At 45.6% G+C, this 22,407-nt stretch overlaps 1 protein-coding gene and 1 long non-coding RNA gene across 3 annotated transcripts; one reads left to right on the top strand and one right to left on the bottom strand.

Annotated features, from left to right (window-relative positions):
* The first annotated feature begins 1,523 nt into the window (after positions 1–1,523).
* Positions 1,524–5,762, top strand: LOC140218349 (uncharacterized). The gene is made up of 3 exons (XR_011894623.1): positions 1,524–1,953; positions 2,594–2,653; positions 4,848–5,762. It is a non-coding gene; the product is annotated as an uncharacterized lncRNA (long non-coding RNA).
* A 1,662-nt stretch (positions 5,763–7,424) lies between these two features.
* Positions 7,425–17,983, bottom strand: LOC129384758 (uncharacterized). 2 transcript variants are annotated; one of them, XM_072288082.1, is made up of 5 exons: positions 17,022–17,983; positions 14,898–15,009; positions 13,941–14,108; positions 8,913–8,996; positions 7,425–7,619 (listed from the first exon to the last, which is right to left on the bottom strand). In XM_072288082.1, the coding sequence occupies exons 2-5, from the start codon at positions 14,961–14,963 to the stop codon at positions 7,554–7,556; spliced, it is 384 nt and encodes a 127-aa protein (XP_072144183.1). In that variant the 5' UTR covers positions 14,964–15,009; positions 17,022–17,983; the 3' UTR covers positions 7,425–7,553. The 2 variants fall into 2 exon arrangements, with proteins under 2 accessions (XP_072144183.1, XP_072144182.1); XM_072288081.1 differs by lacking the exon at positions 17,022–17,983 and adding an exon at positions 15,090–15,255.
* Between the last annotated feature and the right edge of the window lie 4,424 nt (positions 17,984–22,407).

The raw sequence follows: 22,407 nt of genomic DNA, 5'->3' as shown, positions 1-22,407 counted from the left end.
GCGGCGCCTGGTGGCGGCGCGGGAAACGACATCTGGGTCGTACCAGCTTGGGTCGTATTGAGCTCTGGCTGTGGCGAAGCACGTTTCTAGGCCGAGTTTTGCGTCGATTCGCACTTTTTTCTGCCCTGTTGCGAGTGAGAAAAGGCTCGTCACTTCTCACAGACCACGTCGACCACGCTGCGAGCTGGTCGCAGCCTATAGTTTAACGAAAACGGACTCTCCGTGGGCCGTGGGACGTAATGCTGGAAGCAGAAGGAATCGGCGATGCCGATCCGGAGGGACCTAGCTCAGCATCGAAAAAGCGTTACCGTCGATACTGCAGCGTCGTGGGCTGCCATGAACAAGAAGGCCTGAATCCCAACATCCGATTCTATCGTTTCCCTTCAAGGCTTCACGAAGCGGAGCGTCGGGCGCGCTGGATAATTAACTGCAGTTCGTCGCGCTGGGTAAGCGAAACTTTGCGCCATGCTGACTGCTTCACCTGTCTTGAAGCTTGCTTGATTATAGATCTGCGTTCTAAAATTCGGTCTTTTGCCCCTACAGTCCCGACGGCAGACCGACATAGCAGCAGGCATGGCTGGTGATTCACGATTCGAAACCCGGCCACAGCGACAATTAACAATTCGACCGGTGCGAAGTGGTGAAGTGCCCAGGTGTGCGCAAATGACCACAAATGGCCGGGCTGATTCGGTGACAATTCACTACCCCACTACGAGTAGCACAGGTTAGAGAGTTAAATGTGCTCATACTTGACCTCAAGCCAGCATGTTGAGGCAGCGCAGCAAGATAGTATTGATTACAGCAGATCGATGTTCTAGCGTTGTCATTAAAAGCTACATCAAGCGAGCAGCGCACGAGCTCGCGCTGCAGCGCGATTCGCACGTACGTGCGAGCTCACATGCATTGCACGAGTTACTAAAACTACTTGTTTAGCGGCATGCAGTCAACAAAGATTGCAGGAGACCCGCCGTTTCGCGGCGTGTCGAAAGACCGCTGCCGTCGCGGTGCGTACGATCGTGCGCTCGAGCAGTTCGTACATCGCGGCATGGTGAAAGACCGCTGCCGTCGCGGCGCGTACCGTCGTGTGCTCGAGAAGTTCCGTACACATGATGTCTGCTTATCGCTACTGTGGATTCATTTATAGCAAGCATTTCCTCGCGTTTGTGCGCCTGAATCTAGCAGCGTGCAAACCTTACCTGAAGTTCCACTTCGTACGCGACTCGCTTCACTTGCGCTCGACACCGCGCTAAAACTTCGCCGCTTAATTCTTGAACGGCATACACGTGTTCGGCACTGCATCATTTCTTGCCTTTACGCAGCGTGCCACCCCTGAAAAAATCTTCGGCGCCCGATATTCGCTGCAGGCCGTGATAAAACACAACCGAAAGTGGCGGGTCCATATTGTAAACGTGCTTTCCGAAGCAGACGACCGAGCTTGGTACGACCCATTTTAGAACAGAGGGCGCTTTTTAGCACCTTTTTCGCAGCGCCCCCTGGGCAATGCAAGAGCCCCATACTGACAGCAGCAGGAGCGAAACGCCGGCGTTGCACAGCGGTGTCACAGAGCCACCGCGCTGCGATCACTTCGGCGACACAATCCAAATTTGTCGGACATCTCATTCTGTGCTGGAAACACTGGGAGGCAGGAAGTTTGAAAAAACGGCCACTGCCGCCCGCAATGTCTCGGTCGTGGGCTGGCCGTGGGTTCGTTATGCCAGTTGTGCGTCATTCTAAGCCGTTCTGTACATTTATACTGGATATTAATTGGAGTCATTTAGCTGTGCTGATGCTGTTTGCCGTGTGTTTTGCATCAGTGCTTCGTGACATCGGCTGTATTGCGTGTTTTCGCCGACGGCTTACTGGGCTTACTACCACAATGGCGGGATCTGCGTTCGCCGCCTTCGTGTCTCGGTGCGTCTTTGTACGTCGCACGTTCGGATAACACTTTTTCCGGTAAGTGAAATACATTGCACTTCGTTTTTCGTCAACAATGTGAATATTTTTAGGTGTTACCCGCGACAGTTCTTGATATATGGGCTCTTCTGCCCTGCGAGTTTTCGTCATTACTTTTATACGAGGGTTCTGCTTGTGTTCAGCCGTTCAGCACTACCGCGCTCCACGACTTCCGCAACAACAGTCAGAACTTTGCCCTGCTTGTTAGTCTTTGTGGTTGACGTAGCACGAACCAACCGAAAGGAGTGCAATCGAAGACGACGCGCTGGCTGTAATGCTGAACCAGGCTGAACTCGCCCTATTTTGTGTCCTTTTGTTCTTGCGTGTGCGCGCGTGTGTGTCAGTGACTATGCAGTTTGTAGCGTTCCCACTTTATAGCAAAACAAAAAATATAACTGCTATGTTTACTTCATCTATACAATTCCAAATTAAATCGTCTGCTGATGTACAAATTTCACTTGTGTTTTGTTCTAAATAAGCAGCAAAACCTTTAACCTAGTAGGTGCTTCATCTGGGAGTGAAAACACGACAGCTTGGCACTTATTATTGAATGACTGTGACTGGGTCACCTTAGTTGTAGTTGCAAATCTGCCTTTCAACTGACTTGATGCTATCTTATTTTGTTCCTTTCACTCTATAGACAGCTGGACATCCTTCTTGTACCTTGGCGCTAGCTGGATGACGGGACATCATGATCAGTGTAAGCCAATGTACTGTACCCTCTCTGGTCCTCCCAGTGCTTTTTGTATGGGTTAAGGCCAGGGAGTGCTTCGTGGTAAAATAGCTAGTTGGTGTCTCACAAACGGGCATTTTTTTTTTGCGCTGGTCCATTATAAGCTGCCACTATTATAACCAATTTCTACATCATGATCAGTGTAAGCCAATGTACTGTACCCTCTCTGGTCCTCCCAGTGCTTTTTATATGGGTTAAGGCCAGGGAGTGCTTCGTGGTAAAATAGCTAGTTGGTGTCTCACAAACGGGCATTTTTTTTTGCGCTGGTCCATTATAAGCTGCCACTATTATAACCAATTTCTCAGTGCCAGTGTACATACACAGTTCTACTAATAATTAGTTTCCCTAAGCCTTACAAAATGTACCTGTAGGTAGTCATTGCTATGTAAGAACTCAAAAATTAACTCTGCTGTGTCATACATGAGTAAAAATTTGCTACAACAGTGTACATTACACCTTGCTTCCCTAATGCACAAATGTATTCAAGCCAGTATTTGAATAGTTTGGTATTCTAAATGTTTTCTGTGTGATTTAGTTTCTTTACAGGAATTTACTGTACAGCATCAGCAAGCAGTGTAATTTAAGATTTATGTGTGCTGTAAAAGGTGTGCTTTGCTGCTAGAATTGATAAAACATGGGCCGAGGCTTCCATACAAAGACAAACTTCAATTTCGCTCTACCACCATCAGCACTTGGCTGGCGCTTGCAAAATGAATCACATCAGGTAGCTTGTGCCAGACTGTTTTTTAACCTTATTGTGAGGAGATCACAAAGTGATGTGTGGAGGCGCCTGCGTCTGAGATGTAGATTGCGCTGCAACATATGTGCGTGTAGAACAGGCATGATGCTCAGGGTTCCAGCAGTTTGCAGAGGTGCTTTTAAAATTTTGTCATAACTGCAATTTTACCTGTGCTGTTTTTTATCACCTATTTCAATAATATCATTGGAGGTGTTATCAAAATTTAGCAATCTATTTGCCCTAGCCCATTAGCCTGCCACATTTGCCTTTTCACTAGGTGGGAAATTATTCAGCATGGACCATTACTTGAATACACCTTTCTGTGTGCAGTGGCTTCTCAACTGCGAGTCAACATAGATTCTCAGAATTACCTGAGGCTATAGATGCACTGATGAATTTGCTACCTATATGAATCACTTTGCACTTTCTTGCGCAAACAGCATGTTAACACTTCCAAGACAGTGGGCAATGTTATCGTTTGATCACATCATGAGATACTTTCAATTTTGTGTGACGCATCATCCAAGGTGTTGCATCATTTGTGTGAGGTATTGCCCTAAACCAATTGGGGTCACATGAAAATATATCAACAAAAGTGATTGATCCAGCTAGGAGTGTTGCTTTGGAACACTATTTTATCACCAGTCCTCCTTTGCATGCTACCTGCTTACTCTGTACTGTGTCATGTTCAAGTTTGAAAAGAAGGCAACAGCTAGGCAGTGCAAAATGTCAAACTTGCTTTTAGTTTAACAATATAAAATGCTATTTAACTTTTTAATTAAGTTAGTACATCATTTACCTGCAGAGTGAATTACTGTCTTAAACTGATTATATTTTGCAGGAAGCTTCTCAGACTTGTTTCACAGGTTGATAAGTGGCTTTTTAGCCACAAAACACCATATAATAATTTAAAGGCTGACTCTGCTATGCAACTTAATGACTATATGGCAGGAACAAGGTCTCTGAGTTGTGGCGCTGGCTAACACTCCCAGGGTTCTACTAGAACACATAAATACTCAAGAAAGTGGATGGGAAAACGAAGCCGCTGTAGCTCAATTGGTAGAGCATAGCACGCGAAATGCGAAGGTTGTGGGTTCGGTTACCACCTGCTGCAAGGTGTTCTTTCATCCACTTTAATTTCCATTAATTTATTGTTTCTTTATTTCATTTATTAAGCACAAGTAATTTCCCCTATGTTGTCCTTAGTGTCAGTGTTGGTTGGCTTCTTATGATAGGAAATATACTAGTCATTTTAACCTTAACCTTTAACGTTTTTACCTTAAGATACCCATAATTTAAGAGAAAGTGCTTAAATTTATTTTTAATGTGAGCAAACTTCTTACTTAGCACATATTACTAATTGAAGTTCCGATTTCAATATTCCCATTTCCTCCCTCGCCTTCTTTTTCCTCTTCTGTGCAGGTATTGCTTGCCTATGTCTACAAGAACCGTCACGCGTGGCCTGTGACAGCAAGCTTTTGTGGGCAGCAAGTGCTCTCCTACGAAGGCTGGCCTACTCTGGCAGCGGCGGCAATCATCTTCAAGATTTATCCATAATCACCTTTCCTGCTTTTTGTCACTCTTGTTGATTACACTTTCAGCGTCTTTTCTAATTTATTAGGTAATAAAGTATGAGTATGTGACATGGTGTGAAGTTGATGTCTTGCTGCATTTTCGCTTGCACTCATCTTTTATGCATGAAAAGCTCATCGTACAGTTTATGAAAAAAAATAACAGCATATTATGATTTATCTTTCAGTTCTGGTAACATGCAACGTACAAGGAATTCACTAATGGATGATATGCCGAAGAACTGGCCATTATTTCTGCGTGATGCTGTGCAAGCATGTGGCGTTACTTACAAGAGGCACCCACAAAGTAAGTTACAATTTACTTTTAAATGAAGCATGGACATCAGAAAAAATATATTTATATTGCTAGTTAGAGTGGTTCGCAGAGTGTTTTTCCAGATGTGTACTATCCTTTATTTCTTAACTCATTGCAGCACAGTGTTCTGTTTCGTATACTGGTGTAATGCTATTGTGCCCCCTGTAGCTGAAACCAGGATGTAATTTTTGCCTGAACTGCAGCATCACTGACAATTTTTCTTTGCTAGAGGCTATTTCAATTTGGTGGAACCCAGCAGGGCGAAGTTTTGTCAATAATGACGTGTTTCATGCAGAGATGTTCTTGTTTAGGTCAATGGGTGAACATTGGAACGATATCATCATACAATACAGATCTTGTTTCATTTGCAAAATAATTCTGACAGGCGGCATTCAATTGATTGGTCTAATTAAAAAGCACTAATTGACCAATGAGGTCTTACTACACTATTCCCATGATTCACATCTGGAAAAAGTACCTGAGCATCACTCTATCCGACAACATAAACTTTTTTTTTCTGATGTCCATGCCTCGTTTAAAATAAATTGTAACTGTGGGAAAACGTCGTGTTACTGTAACAGCTGCCACAAAAATTTGAGGGAATGTCTAATAAATGTCTTCAGTTGTTCTTGTCAAGCTGTCCATTAGCCAACTTTTAGCGTAACGTTAGCAGGGCTTACTGAAGTACTTCTAGACGTCCATGGCTACAAAATGTCTTGATCAAGACAGCTACTAGGCTTTTGAATTAGCCATTCAAGACATCTTTTAGACATCAAATAGCTGCTTGCGTGTTTCGTGGGAAGGCCAGGGACCCGGCCGTCTGTCAATCGTGTCAACGCCTGCGTGTCAGCCGGCGTGTTGACAGCACTCCTTTATTCTCAATTCGTCACGCTACATTCGTGTGTGTGCGTGCGCGTGTGTGTGTATGTGTGCGCGCGCAGGGGGGGGGGGAGGCGGTGCGCCTCCTACTGGCGGGGGCTATGCCCTCTACCAGTAAGCGTGTGGTGCTGCTCTTTAATAAAAGTATTTGACCCCAACTTGTGCAACGAGGTATGTGGTGGTGGGAATGTGGCACTCTATGATGACGAAAAAGATCCCTTAAATTTCTCCGACGCTGAGCGGAATCGAACCCCCAGCACAAGAATTTCACAAGCACAGAAACCTGAAGCATTGACAGACTCCTCCACAAATGCACTGTGTAGTGTCGCGTTTTTAATGAACCTGATGTGGTGCGTGGAATATTATTTATTGTTTCCCTCCAGACACACTACGCCATCTGGCGCCGCCACAGCAAAGTTTCCGCATGTGCGAATATGTATTCAGGCGAAATTGTCTGCATATGAGACTCCGCCCACTACCGGATAATTTTTTTTAATGTGAAGCCTCACTGTGAAGTCTCATTCTTGGCGCTTTGTGGCAGGTAGGTAGCTATAGGTATGTTGTTCCGAAATACTCTGAATGTATTTGTTACGCTTCCTTCGCCCTAAACAATGGGCATGGGTGTCTTGAAGAAAGGAGATCAGCATTTCATCGGGAATTGTGGGCTGCTCTATACCGTTCCTTTCCCTGGTAGACCTGTTTGCTATTCTGAAGACATGACAATCCACACGTTCAATAAAACATCTGGCACAAGCCCGAGAGGCGGCGACGAGGCAAGGCCTCGAAGTCCCCTCATGGGAGACCTGAGCCCGGGTCGTCAAATTTGCCGGATTCAAAATAAAGTTGTTTCCACCCATCCATCCACTACAGCCTAAACTTAAATGCGCATTTTGACCCGTAAACACAAAAACAAGGTATGAGCATCTCATTATAGAAGCCACTTTTGTTTCTAAGCACTCTGTATTTGTTTCGCTTCCTTCGCCCTCAACAATGTGCATCCAATGCAACATTATGCTACATCATTTTTAATAGGTGATTGGTGATCCCTGCTTTCGGGAGCTTTTGCAAATCTTTTAGCCGAAACGTTTCATTGTTTACACGCTAAGTGTATACGAAGAAATCAGAATTGCATGGGAAGGTTCGCCGGCGTTTGACTCGAAAACGAATGAAGTCGTTATTTACTTTCCGTATCGCGTACAGTATGTTGTTACTTCGTAACATTGGCTTTCGGCTATGTTTGAAAGGGACGTCATTGTCGTGCTTTATTCATTTTCGCGAAGGCACGAAAAATCTGGGTCGCGGTTTCAGACGTGCACCCTTGAATTTCGCTTGGCTGATGGTATAGACGGGCGCTGGTAGCACTCACTTCGCGTACATGGTGTACGCGAAGTGAGCAATGTGGAAGCATCCACAGACGATGGCCGTGATCTGGAGAACGAGAAGAAAAAAGAAAGAAAGAAAGAACAGAAAGGAAATGATTATAGAAATAACTGGACGCTCCTGCGGGACTAAAGTGGGAATGAAATATATCGCAAAGGGAATGAACACACACACTCATAATCTGTCGCGGCAAACCCAAACATATGTATTCAAATCTGCCTCGTAAGGATCCGTCATTTGGGGGTATCAATGTCATTGAACTCAAAATGTAATTGCCCAGAAAGTTGCAGCTATGTCCAAATAGAGTAAGCAGAAAAAGTGTAAGCCTGCTGGTAAGGTAATGTTATATATATATATATATATTGGCTTCTTATGATATGACTAATAAATATCGGGCCCCTCGGTTAACCCCCTTTCTTGTCGTTTATATATATATATATATATATGTATATGTACATCTGTGTGTGTGTGTGTGTGTGTGTGTGTGTGCGCGCGTGCGTGTGAACGAGAGAAGGAGGGGAACCGAGGAGCTTGATATTGTTAATCATGACCACATAAAGCCAACAGACTATGAAGCCAAGGAAAGCATCGGGGAAATCGGCTGAAGTTGAAATTTAAATGTAGACAATAATGAAGGGAAATGAAAGTGGACGAAACGATAACTTGTCGCCCGTGGGAGCCGAACCCATAACCTCCGCATTACGCATGCGTTGCCGTACCAATTGTGCTGCGGCGACGGCCTTGAATCCATCCACTAACTTGGGTATTTACGTTTACTAGGAGTGTTAGCCAGCGCCACTCAGAGCCATGGAGGCGGATGTGGCACATCCTTTTTTGCCCGATGGCGTCACCTAACACGCGATCTTAGGTGAGTGGGCACGTGGCTATTAAACCCTCGCATGCCACGAATAACTAGAATGTGGATTTCGTCATGCATATTAATGTAGTGTCGACAGTAGACTACCTTCACGTAAAACAAACGTGGAACTGCTCCCTGTATCCGTAAGGTAGTTCATTGCGGGCATCAAATCTCTGTTGACGCGTTGGGCATTTAACACCTGTTATTGGGATAACATGATCCAGCCTTCTCGGTTTTGCGGGAAGCATTAATCATCTGGGTTTCGCGACGGAGCGTCTGAAATCTGGTTTAGCACTCCATCACGGTGTCGAACATCATGATTATAATATTGTCGCCGAATACTACAGCGTGCAAATTTGTGCTTAAGGCGTTGCTTTGTAAACATCCATGCGACGTTGGCATTGCCCGCCGCAACCGTGAACTTGCGTCCAAACAGATAGTGCTGGAACCCCCTAACGGCAACACAGTAAAGCACAACTCACGCCATCTGTGTAGGAAGTATTGCGTACACTGCCGATGCCCCCGTACAGGTAGGACGCACCGGCAACGAGATGGTAGATGGTGAACTGAAATAAATAAACGCTTATAAGTAAATCCACGCGTATACTGCAAGGTACGCGCAAGGAACGTTCAAGCACGAGAAACGTGCAAGGAGATATCTAGGAATTTTGGACTCGTACCTTTCGGCTGTCCTTCGAACTGCACCGCAGTGCACTAGCGTAACTCAGTGGGCAGCATTAACAATTAAAAAATAAGATATTTCGGAAGGCCACCCAAATTTCAAATTTTCCAGTTAGGTACGTGGAGAGGGTACGTCTCTGTTAACGGTGCGTATCTACGGGACTGAGTCGTAAGCCTTTGCTGCGTTATGGCAGTGTTTTGGTCAGGATTAAAACAGGGCTATTATGCAGCAGGAAAGTTACGAATAAGTGTCATAAATACGCGTATTATTAGAAGGGCGTACCCTCTCACCGCATCTGACTTAAAGTTGTTGACAAACGGGCGGGCTTTCATCGGGCGGGCTTTCATCGGGCGGGCTTTCATCATTCATCATTAGTACAGAAGGAGGTCACAAAAACTGTCAGGGGGATCACCTATTAGTAATTTAACAATATAGTAATTAATACATTATGGCAACATAGTAGTGACAGACATCGGGATACACGAAACACCATATTAAGAAACGCTGCCCATTGAGTTGAGCTTGCGCAATGCGGCGAAGTTCGATAGAAGAGCGTAGGGGCAATGTCGAAATTCGTGGGTACGGACGTACGGCAGACGTGCAAGTCATAAATTACCGTAAGACGCTGGCGTATATTTCCGCCCTCTGCTCATCTATAAGAGTGAGGACATTATCATCACGGGGTGGAAAAAAAAAGAAACTCAACACTTATGGTGGAACTAACGTGATGCACATTGTAGATGAGCATAAATCTGGACGTGACCAGGTGGCGACTTCAGTAGCCGGTAACGTGAAATACAAATTTTATGCAATAATTAGTAAAACAGACAACAATAGCAATTTGGGTGGATCAGGTTCTACTCGCTCAGCCACGCGTAATGCATTGAACATTACAAACACCTGAATATTTCGTCAAACGTTTAAGAAGTTTGAACAGAAAAGAGCGATTCGCGAAGAAACAACAGCGTAATGTAGGATTTGCAAGACACTATATCAACAGTTCAGGGGTTTATATTTCATCTCTCCATACAGTGCTTCTCTGAAGTCCGCAGAATAGTGTGAGTAGCAGTTTTCATATCTTAAATCACATTTAATCTCCCGTTTATATTGGAGATAAATTAGAAGTGTGTGCCTCCTGGTGTAGGGTCTATCGTCGGTGTCCTCGTTTTGCCTCACAATTTTGTACTAAATAAATTGATAAATTTTATTCAGAAAAGTATACGTTGAATACCTCGCATTTATCTCCCTAAAAGAAACAAGTAGACCCCATGAAACATGGATAGCAAATGAAGATGATTAAGAAAAAGAAAAACTTTCCACAAAGTTCTTACCACATGCAATTTTGAGGATTGGAATACATTTCCACACTGTGAAAATGCACAGAAATTAAACTAACGCACTTGCAAACGCGAAAGCATGATTAGAATGATATTTTGTTTGAGGTGGAACATTTTTGTAAGCAAGATAATATGCAGCGAAAAATGAGCGAATTGCTATATAGACCAAATACATATGAAATTATGACTGAACTGTTGTTGAACAATCAGTGCGTACAAGCTAGGTGTTGCATGAGCAAATATTTTTAATTATATTTTTTGTAAATCTCATACACAGTTTTCATAATGTTCATACTGCGCACGGGGCAAGCAATAATGCTAATAGTGTACATCTGAAAACAACTTTTTGCACAGAAGCTATACGAGTACTCACTCGTACCAGTTAGCACAGTGCATGATATTTGCAACATGCGGATTAAAAATGATTATCCGAAGCACACGTCACCGCTAGCACATATGCCAAATTTAAGCCTCTCAATTGAAACCTTTCCCACACGCATAAAGAATGCCGATCTCTAAGGCCATTCTAACATGTAAGAGCGAAGTAAAAACGTTATCACCCACTGATTGCGATTTTATAATGCACTATTATCTAAATTTGGAGAAGCTCTTGCGCACAGTAATTGTACACTCGTAATAAATTGGAGCTTTTAATTTAGGCTAATTTAAAATTTACCACCGTCATCTAAATGTATATAGAAACATTTAGAGATGCGAATTTCAAACTGTTAGAATTTGCAGCTTTTAAATCAAAGTCAATGTTGCTTCAGCAAACAGCGATGCTTTTAACACAAAAACACGTTCCTTCTGAAGCGTCCGAGGAAAAACATGTATTCGTTGTATACGCAGGTATCTCAAGACAAGAGCGTTCCAGCGCCAGAATATATATATATATATATATATATATATATATATATATATATATATATATATATATATATATATATATCCTGCCGTTATAGTCATTACAAAAAAGTAGCTCTGTAAGGGCAAGCATTGTGAACTGAGATGAAAAAGGGGCCGACACACAACACAAGAGACACGAAAGACTATGGTCAACTCTCGGCGCAATGCCAGATTTTGTCATGCGGAAATCGATCAGCCTTTCTCGAAGAGATAAATACATTGTGGAATTATTTGCAACTGAACGTCACACTTAAAAAATTAGTAAATTATCGGGTCTTACGTGCTATAACCACGATATGATTATGAGGCATGCTGTAGTGAGAGACTCCGGAATAATTTGGACCAGCTGAGGTTCTTTAACGTGCGCCTAAAACTAAGCACACGGGTGTTTTCGTACTACGCCCTCATCTAAATGCGGCCGCCGTGGCCGGGATTTGATCCCGTTACCTCGTGCATAGCAGCCCAGCACCATAACCACTAAGCAACCACGATGGGTAACGTCAGACTGGAGTTGTTCAAGTGAAGCAACGAGCAGGTGATCGAACAAGAAGCGTCGCCGAAGCCAACGTTTCGACAAGGGGACTTGTCTTTCGTCGGGGCAGTTGCTGCTCTGATGAACGCTGCTTGTTCGACTCATCACTTCAAGCCCGCATCTTCCTGTGAACTTGTGTGTTGTTTGCTCAAGCGAAAGAGCATGCAGAAAGAAGCAGGAATAAAATTATTATCTCCACGCACCCGTGTCAGGTACTACGCATTGCGTTCCTCCCCATTCTATACGACGTTCTTTTCACGTAGTTTCGTACTCCGACCACTGTATTCGTTTTCCTGCCGCAGCTTTGTCGCTTGGTGCTTCGCCAGCTCCCATCTAACTTTTCTCTTTTTGTCCTACGTGTTTGTTCACCCAAAGGAGTACGTTGTATTCGCGCCATGCTCACACTGTGCTGTGGTATTCTAGCTTTTGTTGTGATTTTGGTCTTCGCAGTGTCTTGAAGCGCCGCTGCGCGGTACTTGTGCGTTCACAAGTGCTAACAACTTTGACTCCTCGCATGCCCGCCTCTCCCTTTCTGCACTCCCTCAATACGCACGTGACCTGTGAGTCGTTCCACGAACAAAAAAATTTTTTGGGGGGGTGAGGGGGGGGGGAGTAGAATGAGGAAAGTGCTATAGATAGAGACGTGGCATCGTTGTCACTAATATGGTAAACTGTGGTGCAATGCACGCACTAAAAAAAAAAAAAAAAAAAAAAGCTGCAAGCTTATGTCGTGTAGTGCATGGACGCTCTCACTTTGATGCAGTTTGAACGCTTGCTCAGACCGATGGGCGTCGGGAGAGGAAGCTGACAGCCTCTAGGGTGGCTGCAGGCCAGCCTCGTTCAATTTCACTTTTCTTCTTGCCATGAATCTTTTTTTTTTTTTTTTTTTACTAAACGATCAATATTTACGAGCACAAGCTGTACTGTTTTCTTTTGTACGCTATTGCTTATCTTGTAGGAGCTAGACCGTAAATATCACGCTCTCCTCTTTGCACTATATTCAATGTCTATCGGTTGAGTGAATGAAGCACAAATACTTTGTAATTTATTGTGCCGCAACTTTCGTGACGCCTCACCTTTTTTAACGGACCAGAAAAAAAAAAAAAAACGCACTGTTGTTTTCCCTACCGAGGTCGTAGTTTTCACGTGCCAATGTTGAACCTGCTCGGGACAAATCATTGGCGAAATAATATGCCTGGAAATATACTATCCCGTTTGTGGGTCAGACGTATACAGCGGCAAGCTATGGCGCCGTGCTGTTCAATTAAGAGGAAGCTTTAGCTCGGGTGCTATCTAAATACATGTAAAAGAAGAATACGTTTTTCTCGGCAACCACTGTACCAAATTTGTTGAGGGTGATGCATTTAAAAGAAAAACTTAAAATATAGTAACTGCTGGTTTCAAATGTTTGACTTAGGTCGTCAATTTTTATTAAAAAGTGGCAAAAATGGAAAATTTTCAGAAAATGACACTATCAAGTTTAGAACTGTGTAATTCGGCAATGAAAAGCTATATCGCAATTAGATGAATTGCATCTAATAGAACATCTAAAGCGGACAAACTCAATATGTTACACATGAATCTCAAAAGATTTTGTAATGTGGAAATACAGCTTCTGCAGAACCCTTGTACACTACGTAACAAATTCATGTAAGATATCAAATGACATATCAAAGTTGCGCGCTTTCAGTGGTCTAATGGATGCCGTTTACAGAACCACTATATCTGTTTTTGATTCAGAGCTATTAATTTGTAAACTTCGTCCTCCTATGTTTTCTTTTTCAAAGTTTCGAATTTTTGAAAATCTTAACAAACTTCAGAGCCTAAATTGAAATTCCGCTTCCAACAGTCACTAGAACTTAACTTTGTCTCTCAAATGCAACAATTTATTTAAGATCGGTCCAGGGATTATCTCAGAAAAACGTTTCGGCGTTCTACATGTACTTGAATAGGCCGCGTGGAAGTTGGGCCCGAGCAAAAGCTTCCTCTCAGCACCGTAGTTTCGCGTGACCTGGATAGCTGCGAAGACACGTGAAAGATTGCCACAGCTTACGTATAGCAGCTTGGGTAGCATTAGAGCTGTGGGTATGCTGAGGACGCAGCCGAGCAGGAAGAGGCTCCCGTTCGTCGTGAAGGTTACGGCCGCGCTGTAGAGCAGCTGCTCGCTCCACGTGCTCGCGCCCAGGGCTGCGAACATGAGCCACAGGAGAGCCCCGACAACCTGGACGGCAAGAGCGTGAATGACTGAGCCCGTGTAGCTAGGTAATCTTCGGATGGCGTGTTTTGGAAAATACTGTCTTTTTGCTCTGGAAATTCTCCGCGCGGAGAACTCTTGGCGAGAATTTCTCGACTTCACGTGGCATCTCGAGGGTCCCGACGAATAGCTATAGACGCATCCTTGTGAGCCTCCTCTTCGTAGCAGTGAGCCGTCGTTTTTTTTTCCTGCTCCCTTACGCGTACGTGTTTCACGAATACGTCTGATCCGCGCACCTTAGCTTTCTGCCGAATTGAACAGACCCCGTGCCGGCACCCTTTATGAGAGCGCAACGGGCTCGCTCGATCCGCGCCAGCAGCGACGAATCCATGACGACGTGAGCGCACTCTGACGGAATCATCATCATCATCATCAGCCTGGTTACGCCCACTGCAGGGCAAAGGCCTCTCCCATACTTCTCCAACAACCCCGGTCATGTACTAATTGTGGCCATGTCGTCCCTGCAAACTTCTTAATCTCATCCGCCCACCTAACTTTCTGCCGCCCCCTGCTACGCTTCCCTTCCCTTTTAATCCAGTCCGTAACCCTCAATGATCATCGGTTATCTTCCCTCCTCATTGCATGTCCTGCCCATGCCCATTTCTTTTTCTTGATTTCAACGAAGATGTCATTAACTCGCGTTTGTTCCCTCACCCAATCTGCTCCTTTCTTATCCCTTAACGTTACACCCATCATTCTTCTTTCCACTCTGACGGAATGACGCGGGTCAACTCCCACGAAGTGCTTCATACTCACGACTTCGACGACGTTGAGCCAGCCGTTGGTCGTTCGCGTGTACTCCCGGATGTAGAGGCCCACCATCTCTCTGGGTTGTTGACGCTCTGGGCACGCTGCTGATGTACGATTTCTGCGCATAAAAACACACACACACACACAAAAACACGCTCCATCGCTGTTCACTTGATCTAAACCAGGCATACTATTTACCGCTTATTGGCGAGCATTTCACGCGTTGGAACAAGATTTACAGCGCGAACGACTACCGTCACGATGGCACGCAGAGCGCTAAGGCTTGCTTACTAATGGCGTAGCGGACGGCAGAAGCACGCGATGACCTCACTCTGATATTCGTAAGGCGGGTTAGGACGCTGGAAATTGAACCGGGCGGCTCCGCACTGCACACAACACCTTTGAGCGTTGATCACGTACAGGTAGAATATACGAGATGCAGTACTTGCGGGTGGCTTCCTGCATCTGTCGTCATGAGCAACGCACCAACCGTCTGATCATCGTGATCACCTTTCTTTTAAAGCGAATCTTTCTTTGCCTCTTTCTTCGACTTTTTCATTGCCGCTGCTGCTGCCTTGCACGCCGCGTCGGGAGGTGGTTGAGAGCTCACGGCAGGGATGCGGGAGACGAGACAGGCGGCGTCGTTGACGTTTCGATAGAAAGGGGCCACAGTGCCCTCTGGCACGGCCTGTGGGGCGCCACAATGCCCTCTGGACGCCGTAATTGGGCGTGACCCACCGTACAAGCATTGCAGGAGCTGCCGCGCTTGCCTCTGTACTCACGCGCAACAGCTCCAGGGAGGAGGTATAGGGAGAATGAGGAGGGCAGGGAATGGATACAACCGTATCCTGTACCGACGCAGTCGGGAAGCGGGTAATTAACATCACTCCTCTGCGCTCGTGGCAGTTCACCTAACAGGGCACGGGAGAAAGAAAATGCGTTGCCAGAATGCATAGCTCATTTGGGCTCTCTTCAGCAAAGGAATGCGTCGCGCTGCTGCTGACACGCCCCTCTGTGACACGTATTTCTGTGTTCGATGTACTACGTGGACAAAAGCAAGTGGTGCAGGCAAGTTAACATTTATCACGACGGTCGAATGCCGTCAACATCACCGCCAAATACCGTAAATGAAACAGCACAGAAAGCTTCGCTTACATCGATTCGCACGGCGCGTGGGATCTGCATATTTTACTCAAGGTAATATTCAGGCCTCTCTCCGCAATCTTTAATCACCCTTGTGAGCTGTCTCCATCAGTTGCCAACATGAACAACTTCAAACCACCGCCTTACTTTGTGCCGTTTCTGACTGTACGGTTCCATCCTCTTTATGCTGGCTAATAGACATCATTTGTATAATCTCCGAATCGCATGCGTACCTGCCTATATGTCTCATTCTCCTATGCTCTGTTGGCATATGAGCTACATCCGTTTGACACGTGCCGTGTTAGAAAAATAAATTCTGGGGTTTGACGTGCCATTATGATTAGCAATATGATTGAGCAATATGATTTTACGATATGATTAGTAGGCACGCTGTAGCGGAGGACTTCGCATTAAATTTGACCACCCGAGGTTCCTCAAGCGCGTCCAATGCACGGTGCACAGACGTTCTTGCATTTCGCCCCCATCGAAATGCGCGGCCGCCGCAGCTTGTATTTGGCCCTGCGCCCTGGGATTTAGCACCGCAACGCCAAAGTCGCTACGCCCCCACGGTAGGTAAGTATAATGCAACATATGCAGTTCATGCAAAGTGTCTGAATCTTGTCAGGCAATTGCGGTGCGATATCATTGCACAACCAAACAAAACTGGTGGTTAAGGAAAGGTCACCGCGACCGTGGCAAACGATAAGGATGCAAGATAAGGATGCTCCCGCCAAACAATTGTGCAGGAACTATCGAGAATGATTGTCAAGGTAATCGAATAGCCGAACGATTCTGGGAAGGTATCCGCGCCAGTGCCACATTTTTGGCCGCTACTAGTGCTATAGCTGCCCACCGGCTTGCACGACGTCATCGCCTCACCGTCCTTCAGTGTTCTGTGGTGCCTATCCTAAAATTTCAAATCGTCGTGGGAGTCTGCTGCCGCGATATACGCGGAGTGAGAGTGGAACCTAGCGCAAGAACACTGACCTTGAATCGAGGTCAGCGTCGGCTCCGACTGGTTGGTTCGTAGCGCAGTTCCTTGTTCTTGTCCTTGTTGCCCAACAACGATTCCTGTGCCCTTTAAAAGACCATGCAGCCGGCGGTTATTCGAGTGTTCTTTTTAGTGAATATTCTTACTTGGAAATTAACACTTGTCGTATTAAAGCATAAATGAGAGGTTAGAGGAAAACGTGGAAATGCGAAGGCTCAACTGAATTTTGAGAGAGAATAGATCAAATACTGTACGTCGTCTTTACACATTTCGATGATGATGAAGATGATGATGATGATGATGATGATGATGATCTATCACGGCTCGTGCCCACTAACGGAGATGGGCCGAGAATCGGGCGGCAAGAGGTAGCGCAAGAAAATTCTCACTTGAAAACGAGAAACTCAAAGTAAAAAAAAAACGAAAACAAAGGAGATATTAGAATACCTAGATTGGTATACGAGAAATCTTTCTCTTCCTTTACAGTGAACCTGACATTGCCTTTGGTCCCGCTTTGCGGGTGTTGACTGTTGGCCGTTGTCGTGCGTAATGTCTCACTAGGGGCCTGGGCTTGAACTGTTCTCGTTGGCCAAATGATATAGTGGAGTATGGCTGATGAGCTCGGTTCAACACGGTACTACTTTTAAAGCGAAGCTATCTGTGTCCTTATTCCCAAATCTGTGGCAGCTGGCTGTTGTCTTGACGATTATGTGGCGGATAATTTGATTCTATTCATCGAGCGCCTACTCACAGAGCACAGAGCAGTGAAGACATTGATGAACGCGTTAAAGAAGAGGTGGCCTTGCAATATGGAATTGACGTTTGAAACGGAACAGTGGTAGATATCGCCAAGTTTGTTTCATTCAACTGTTGTGGTGTTTCTATGTCTTTAAGTGTCTTGATACCCTACACTGTAAAAAATAAATGTGAAAAACAAAGAATAAGCGGAAAACTTCTATTTTTGCCACGGAACATTTATTTTAATGAAAAAAAAAACAAGGGACAGATTTTTGGTTTATAAAAAAATATTTTTTTTGTCCATGCTGGAAGAGAAGAAGAAGAAGTATTTTAATGATTGGAAAATGTAGAGAGGTCGGCCGGATAATGGAGCATCTGGCCTGCTACTCTACGTAAGGGAAGGGGAAGAGGGGGAGAAAAAGTGTCACAATGGGGGATGATAATGGGAGGAACGTGGTGAATGACACATTACACAACTGGTATCACAGGCGTGAGTCCAGGCCCGTGTCACCTAGGAAACGTGAAAGTGCACGCATTGTCTCTGTCGTCTGCCAACTCTGTGGCCACGCGCCTAGCAAGAGGTCCTCCGACAGTGGTCCATTGTGTAAGTGTCTCAATGTATCTGCCAATGTCAGTCTTTCGCGCGCATACTCAGGGCACACCACGAGCACATGTTCTATATTCTCTACAGCGCCACACACTGAACAGTCCGGGGAGTCTGTCCGTCCAATAATGTGCAAATATTTGCGCGTGAAGGCGACGCCTAATCGCAGTCTGTGTATCAGGCATGTATGAGGGCGTGGAATTCCACGCAGAATCGGAAATTTCATATCGGGATCCAGCCATTTAAGGCGGACGTGACGAGCGTCTGGCTGGGCCCAGTATCTTCTCGTCGCACTCCTCATTAATTCCGACAGGAGGCATGTGATGTCCGGCCTGGAGAATGGTACTACAGTTCGCAGGCCATTGCTGAGGGCGCGCCTTGCTGCAGCATCGGCCATCTCATTACCGTTGAGCCCACAGTGTCCCGGGATCCATTGGAACACGATGCGGTGGTGTTTTTCTTGAGCGTATGAAAGTAGCTCGGTGATCTGCAGGGCCAGAACCTGATATGCGGTGTGGCGCAGGAAGCATCCCAAAATTTGCAGCGCGGGTTTTGAGTCCGTGAAAATGCACCACTCTTGAGGTCTTTCCCCGCAGATGTGGCGAATCGCTTCCCGAATAGCCACAAGCTCTGCAGCGGTTGATGTTGAATTATGGTCTAGTATGAAACCTCGAGTCATCTGTTGGGCTGGTATCACCACAGCTGCTGTCGATGCCCTAGGTGACGCGGAGCCGTCTGTGTACACATGAACATATGTCTGGTATTCTGACCAGATGTATGCGAGAGCAAGTTGTTGTAGTCCACTGACGGGAACCAAAGATTTCTTTAGTATGCCGGGGACATGTACGCATACGGAAGGTTGAACCATCACCCACGGTGGTATGACGGGGTGATATGGAAGGGCATAGCCTGATGTTATGTGGGGTAGATGGCAGCGGAGTGCACTTGAGAAACTGCTGTCCGGCCGCTCATGTAGAACCGACGTCAATGGATGGCAATGGTGTCGTGTCAGTAAGCGTAGATACACACGAAGTGGTTCGTGGGACAGGTATATCGGTAATGGACATACGTGGGCTTCCTCAATTGTGCCTTTGTTGGAGGCACGCCGTGGCAACCCGAGGCATATTTTGAGTGCCTGCGCTTGGACGCTCTCTAATGTCCGTAAGCAGGAAATGCTCAAGTTTGAGAGTATCGAAAGGCTGTATCGAATGTAGCCTACGAAAAGAGACTGATAAAGTCTTAGTAATGAGCCTTCCGTGGGGCCCCATTTCATGCCTGTTACGAAGCGAAGAACATGGCAAAACAGATTAAGTTTTTGCTTCAACATATTAACATGCCTCGTCCATGACAAACCGCGGTCGATGATAATGCCCAAGAATCTGTGGTGGGAGACATAAGGTATTATGACACCGTTAATGGAGATCGGGTAGCGGCAGACGGATTTGCGCGTGAATGCAACCACAGCACATTTTTCGGCAGCTAAGCGCAAACCCTGACGCCGTATGTATCGTGAAGTAGATGACACAGCCCGTTGTAATTTCGCACGTAGTTGTGGGCGTGTTGTACCAGAAGCCCAGATGCAGATGTCATCTGCATATGCACTGATGTGGATGTGAGGTGGAAGCTCGCTCATCAGGCCAATCAGTGCCACATTAAATAATGTTGGGCTGAGAACTCCTCCCTGCGGAACTCCACGGCATACCTGATGACGGTTAGTGTCTCCGTCAGGCGTGGACATGTAAACGAAACGGCCGCTGAGGTAGCTCACAATCCACAGGTAGAGCCGGCCGCCAATACCCAAGTCATCTAGGGCATCGAGAATGGCTTCATGAAGGATGTTGTCGTAGGCCCCTTTGATATCTAAGAAAACAGCAGCGACGAGTCGGCGTTGACGTTTTTCATGTTCCACTGTCGTAACGAGGTCAATGACGCTGTCAATTGAAGAACGACCCCGCCGAAAACCGGTCATCATGTTCGGATAAAGATCATTTCTTTCCAGAAACCATTCGAGCCTCGCCAGGACCATTCGTTCCATAACTTTTCCAACACAGCTGGCTAATGCAACTGGGCGGTATGAGGTAAGCTCATAAGGAGTCTTTCCAGGCTTCAAGAGAGCAACCAGGCGGCTGATCTTCCACTGCTGCGGAACAATACCGGAGACCCATGTGTCGTTGTAATAATTGAGCAGTGCAGTGCGACCAGCCCTGCCAAGGTGAGACAGAGACGAGTACGAGATCCCGTCAGGGCCAGGAGCAGATGAATGCCGACACGACGCAAGAGCAGCCTCTAATTCGGGCATCGTAAAGAGCAAAGAGAGTTTTGAAAAAAATATGTGTTATGAATATTGTGTGCGAAATGAGATTTCTTCGTCTGTTCACTATCTTCAATTGACACGTGTGTGCAGCTTCATCAGCCACACATGTATAGGCAGATATATATAATATGCACGAGCCAACGGGTCTTCATTTATGAAGAAGCTACATCTGTTCTCCGGTCTAGTCATGCAATTAGGGCATGGCTATTTAAACTCGTAGAGTGGATACTCGGGTGTGTCGCTCAGCGCCTGGTGTCGTGTCACCGGGTGTCTTGTCATATCTCGTTTGTTCGGTGTAGCGTGCTTATCTGAACCTGTATGATAACAGTCACATCCCAGCATTTGACTCTTTCGTGCGTCATGAAAGCAGTGGTGGTGATGGGTGTAAAGGTTACAGCCATAAGGGAGTAAACTGTTTCCCCCATTTCTTCCCGTAAATTTACGGGAAAAGACACCAACGGAGAGTGCTAGTGAAGCTACAGAAGAAGTGAGAAACACAAAACCGAGGAAAACAAAAAAGAAAGGTATGTTACTAAAATTTCTATACTTTTCTAGTTTTTTTCGCAAGATCTTTTGCAGTGTACGCTACATTTGCTGTTATGCACACTCTAAGAAAAGTTTACACCCTTTGGAGTGTATATTTGCCACACAACAATAATCATTTGTCTTGCCCGCATTTCCTTTCTTTAAAACGCTGCGCTCGTTACTTTCCTGTCGGGAGTGCTATGTCATGCTGATAACGCGCAAGCCGTTCGTGACTGGGAATTACCGGGCTCGCCGCGTTAAAGAAACGAAATGCGGACAAGACAGATGACGATTATCGCTGTGTGGCAAATATGCACCCCAAAGGGTGCAACTGTTTTTAGAGTGCACTCTTTAAAAATTACACCCTTTGGGGCTTATCGTGTCCCACAACGATAATCGTCATCTGTCTTGCCCGCATTTCCTTTCTTTAATGCTGCGAGCCCGGTACTTCCCAGTCACGAACGGCTTGCGCGTTATCAGCGTTACACAGAATTCTCGACAGGAAAGTAGCGAGCGCAGAGTTTTCAAGAAAGGAAACGCAAGCAAGGCAGATGACGATTATCGTTGTGGGACAAATATACACCCCAAAGGGTGCAACCATTTTAAGAGTGTATAGAAAAAAAAAATCACAGCGCGATGTATTGCTTACATGGTTATGTCTGCAGAACGCGCGCAGCTTGTTCAGTGCACGATATGCAGATTACCCAGTGAAGTTTAGTGTGGGGACAACTGCGAAAAACGAACATGTACAAACGAACGGACGTGTACAAACGAACATGAAGCAAAATAACACGCCGATTAATTTTATGATGGGATCACAATCCAGCGCATCGCACACAGTGTACAGGTGGCATTGAAATATGTCCGATTGCGCAGAGTAACAGCGTTGATCTAAGGCAAGTGCGGCCGGCCCCCTAGACTGCCGCAGACTATCGATATAATACGTAAGGTTAAACTATGCATAATGTTTAGAATGTCGAAAGAAAAAATTCGTACGTTTAGAAGTCATTTGAAAGGAACAAGGTCTGGGGGTGGGCTGTCAGGTTTCACCTGATGGTCCCTGAGTGGGCCCAGCCAGGTGACGTTGAGCTTGCTTACGTCTATAGTGGACCAAATAAAGTTGTTTCACTCACTCACTCACTCTGCGGGTGGGAAATTTGGAAGTAAATACCTGCAAACTAGCAGCGGACCCTTAGTCGAA

This window comes from Dermacentor andersoni, chromosome 5, assembly GCF_023375885.2.
Source record: "Dermacentor andersoni chromosome 5, qqDerAnde1_hic_scaffold, whole genome shotgun sequence".
Lineage (NCBI taxonomy): Eukaryota > Metazoa > Arthropoda > Arachnida > Ixodida > Ixodidae > Dermacentor > Dermacentor andersoni.
This window is presented reverse-complemented; position numbering and strand designations above follow the sequence as displayed.